The 5,301-nt window shown below is 26.7% G+C and overlaps 1 protein-coding gene across 1 annotated transcript; it reads right to left on the reverse strand.

The window, feature by feature from the left end:
* Positions 1–2,904: 2,904 nt before the first annotated feature.
* Positions 2,905–4,421, reverse strand: LOC131074575 (GDSL esterase/lipase At4g10955-like). Its single transcript, XM_058011214.2, has 2 exons — positions 4,337–4,421; positions 2,905–3,978 (listed from the first exon to the last, which is right to left on the reverse strand). Exons 1-2 carry the CDS (start codon positions 4,393–4,395, stop codon positions 3,048–3,050), a joined length of 990 nt encoding a protein of 329 aa, XP_057867197.2. The 5' UTR covers positions 4,396–4,421; the 3' UTR covers positions 2,905–3,047.
* Between the last annotated feature and the right edge of the window lie 880 nt (positions 4,422–5,301).

Raw genomic sequence — 5,301 nt, forward strand, 5'->3', positions numbered from 1 at the left:
TATACATACATATACATATATATATATATATATATATATATATATATATATATATATGTATATATGCATATATATATGCATATATATGTACATATATGTATATATATATATATACATATATGCATATACATATATATGTATGTATACATATATGTATATGTATATATGCATATATATACAAATTGTACATATATATATACATTTATATACATACATCTATATACATACATCTATATGTATATGTATATGAATATACATATACATATATATGTACATGTATATATGTGTATATATACATATGTATATATGTATACATACATATATATGTATATACATATATGTATATGTATGTATATATATAGACATATATATACATATATATATGCATATATATTTGTATATGTATATCTATATCTATATATACATATATATGTATATGTAGATATACATATATACATATATGTATATGTATATATGTATGTATGTATATACATGTATATATATGTATATATACATATACATATATATATGCACATATATGTATACATATATACATACATGTATATGTATATGTATATATATGTGTATATATATATATACACGTACATCTATACATATACATGTATATTTATGTGTATATATATATACATACATACATACATACATACATACATACATACATATGTATATGTATATATATGCATATATATGGATATGTATGCATATGTATATGTATATATATGTAGGTATATGTATATACATATACATATATACACATATATATACACACACATATACATATACATATACATACACACATACATATTATATATTTAATGTTTATATTGCTTAACTACAATAATTCTATTATTTGGGAAGACACTTTTACTCTGATAATCCTTCTCCTTCCTATACATTGGAGAAAAAAATTAATATAAGAGTGTCGATTTATGAAAGATAGAATATAAAATTTTTAATTTATTTTATTAACATAATGTTATATTATTAAGATTAGTAATTTTATTAAGATTTTGGATATATACATACATATGTACATATACATACATACATATGTACATATACATACATACATACATACATACATACATACATACATATATGTGTGTGTAAATAATGAACTAAACAAAATAGTTCAATACATATTATATATTTAATGTTTATATTGCTTAACTACAATAATTATATTATTTGGGAATGCCACTTTTATTCTTATAATCCTTCTCCTTTCTATACATGGAGAAAAAAATTAATATAAGAGTATCGATTTATGAAAGATAGAATATAAAATATTCAATTTATTTTATTAACATAATGCTATATTATTAAGAATAGTAATTTTATTAAGATTTTGGATCAAAGTCAATGGATTATAAACTTCAAATAAAATATAAGATAAATATATCTAGATTTAATTTAATATTCAATAATATGTAAAGAGAAATTGAAAGAAATTTGTAAGATATTAAATAAATATGAAATTAATATGTATGTATATGTTCTAAACATATGAAGCGATTAAAATTAGACAAAAGTAAACACTGCACAAATAAAAGGACTAGTAAGCATTTTAAACTTTTTGGATTTTTATTGATAATATTATTTTGGCATGCCCCTTTATGCTTCTTCACCACTATTTTAAATGGAGAAAAAAAGTAATTATTAATTAATTTTTTATATAAATTTATATATATATTTAGAATGTAAATTGAAAAGGTGATGGTACATATTTAAATAATAAAAAATTAAATACAAATTACTTTCAAGATTATCTAATGTTAGATCTAGAGAAAATGTTTTAAGTTAATGAACTATCTAAAATTTTCTGTTGGTTCTCATATTTATCATAAGAAAAGTTTTGGTTCTCATATTTATCATAAGAAAATTTTGTGGGTTTGAGATGAAGTTATGTTTTTAATCTATCTTCTTTATTTGTATTCATCAATGCAGACAATGATATTTTTTGCTACAACTTATCATGATATATAACATTCTACTTTAATTTTTTCAAATAATCGGGATTTATGATTTTTATAAATATCTTAAGCAATATGATTGATCGTAGGGAGAAAATTTCTTCCAAATAAACTCCTAGAAATTGATCAAGTTCAAAAGTACTTGGCAAGGAACTAGGAATACATGTTTGTCAATCTTTATATTACACCAAATTCTCTAGTATGAAAGAGTGGACATGTGTATACTAGATGCTGATAATGAGAGAATTGAATATAATTTACCTCTATTGCATAATATCTATTATACGATAATAATTATCAATTTCCTTTTAAAATAGAAGATTAAGAATGTCAATATTGTTTAATTTCAAGCTTTAATTTTAAGTCGGCAGAGGACAAGTTCACAAGCACATGGTTATCAACACAACCATAGACTTTTTTAAGAATAATATGATGGTCAAATCTAGTTAGCAAGAAACAAAATTGAAGGATGTGCATAAGAAGGTGTGATAAATAGGAGATAGGTAGTTGTATAAGAGTTGGTATAAAAGTAATGATGTAGAGCTAAGTGTATAAACATATATTTATTTTTAAAATGATAAAATAAAATATGATCATCAGCTTTTCTACAAATTAATATGCTTTTTCACTAATAAGAATGTATATATATTAAGATATTTTTATATGCTATTTTTCTTCTTTCAAATATTGACACATATAATATTTAAAATAATAAAAATACAAATACAAATTATAAATTATAAATGATATGCATATATCCAAACATTTAATTAAATTATTATTTTTAGATAATAATATAAAATTAAAAATAAAATTTACTTATAAATACTTGCACATAATATACTCTACGTAAAGATGACAAGCTCTACAATCACACACTCTTCTCTATCTCCACGTTGAAATATGTGTCTATATTTCTATAATGTATTTATGTGAAAGAAAAAGTTATTGATACATTACTATTCAAACATACATATGCATATGTAAAACATGCACTTACATCACTCTTCTTTACTGTCAAGAAAGGATGAGAAGCTGCACTGTGGAATTCTACTAAACCGTTTCAACTGGAAGGTTATATTTGATACTTTGAATAACTTCATCTGGAGGGATATATTCAATACTATTGATACGAAGATCCTTAAGCCACCATTGACGAATAGTATGATGGTTGTGAAAGAAATGTTTTGTCGCCACAATCACCGTAGCAGAGGGAACTAAATGCCAGGGGCTTTTCTTCTTAACCAGATCAAAAGAAAAGAGATACTTCATACTCTCATAAAGCAAATGACTTTTATGTCTATATATACCCATTAACACCTCAAAATAGTGAACATAAGTTTGACAGATGGGATCCTTTTGGTTCACATAGATGTTGGGTACCCAATCGCTGATGCCAACGAACTTAGCGTACAACTCAAGCGATCTCTGATTGTCTCTCAACACTGAAAAGTTTCCACCCATTTCAAAAACTTTCAACTGTGGAACAGTAGGACAAATAAATGGAGGATTGAAAAGATGTGCTTCAAGATTATGACGTTCTTCCTTCATAAGGTTCATTGCTGTTCCCAATGCAATAGCAGCTCCCAATGAATGCCCTGCAAGCCAAATATTGTTGTACCCATTGTTATGCAGGCTCTTTCTTAGGTATTGTAAGCCCTTTTCAACCCTGGATATGGAGTCATAGTGCCTAATGGCTACCTTCATGTCTTCGACCAAGTCATGAGAAATATTTTTTGGTCGAAGAAGCGTACCTCTGAATGCAACTACTTTAGAAGGAGGCCCACCTGGACCTGCATTCGTTGTTCCATGCCACTGAAAAACAACCCCATATATAGAGTTGTCATTGTCATCGATTACAGTTTCCTTCACTTCAAATTGAAGCAAGCAACACAATTCATTAGCCTGGTTTTCGTTGGTTTCAAGGAGGTACACAACATTCACTAGGCTTGCAGCGATGCACCTCCTGTGCACTGGATCTTCCCTGCAATCACCCATTACATCATAGCAATATACATAAAATTAGGATTTATATATATTTCTCCAGCTTAAGTAATCAGGTGTTGATAGGGAAGAGTAGAATTACTCTAAACATAAAGTAGTGCTAAGAAAAGTAGAATTAAATCAATCAAAAGATACAATTTGTTTGGTATTAATAGAAGTTATAATACAGTTGAAGAGGTTTCAGTCCAAGTAAAGTTTATCTATTCTTATCATATAGTTAAAACGTTGTAAATAAAGATCCATCCGTAAAAAAATTATTAAAATTTGTAATAAGACAGAGAACACACCATTTAAAACAAATAAGAAAAATAAAATTTCAACGAAATAAAAAATCTTACCAGTCAGGATTTGCAAAATGGGCAAACTCTGTTACATCAATCCCGTTCTTGTTAGCCATTGCACTTCTGATTCTCACAATTCTGAGACCGATTGCCTTATCTATTTCCTTTCGACTTGTAGCTTAAATAGACAACAAAAATGGCCATCGACGATGGATCTACTTACAAAACATAGATTCATCAGCCATATAATGAAATCTTATCTCAACAGTGACATTGGAACATTCCTTAAACATATGCCTTGTTTCCTGCCAAACATAGCGAAAAGAAGAGAAAAAAGAAGATTCTTAATGTTTTTTTCTCTTGAAGATAAGAGGCCATGGGCCTACTGACTTGCCAGCCACATGTCCAGTTTTACGAATAGATTTTTGTGTGGCTCAAGCACCAAATATTGTGGACTGTGTTGGAAGTGAATAAGTATCGTCACCGTCCACTGGATTTTTCAGCGTAAATTGCAAGCACCTGCATAGGAATTACGTCACCAAATACTCTACGCTTTACAACAATATCTCTAATGGAATCAAATCTTTCCAATTTGTCCTCTTTAATTAATCAAATCTCATTACTCCTTTAATTGTTTATGCAATATTGTGCTTTCCATTGTCCGTCCTTAAGATATTGGTGAAAAGGTATTCTGTTTTTGCTCCCATTTTTTTACCCGAAAACTTTAAATCCTAGATGACAACTTCCGTTTGAAAGTGTAGTAGAATATAAATTTCCGAGAAAAAGAATTGATGGATATTTGAGGTCACGTTTATATTTCACTTTTTTAACAAAAAAATTAATTTAAAATATTGAATGTTCTTTTTTTTTTCTAAATTAATTTTAATAGTTGTATAGAAGGATAATTTTGCCTATTATCTTTTTATTCATTTTTCAATATTCTTTTAAAACACAAAGTAGATGTTTGGTACGCTATTGCATTATAGTTCTAATATTATAACAATATTTTACTTGAACAAATC

Source organism: Cryptomeria japonica, unplaced genomic scaffold (genome assembly GCF_030272615.1).
Source record: "Cryptomeria japonica unplaced genomic scaffold, Sugi_1.0 HiC_scaffold_200, whole genome shotgun sequence".
Classification (NCBI taxonomy): domain Eukaryota; kingdom Viridiplantae; phylum Streptophyta; class Pinopsida; order Cupressales; family Cupressaceae; genus Cryptomeria; species Cryptomeria japonica.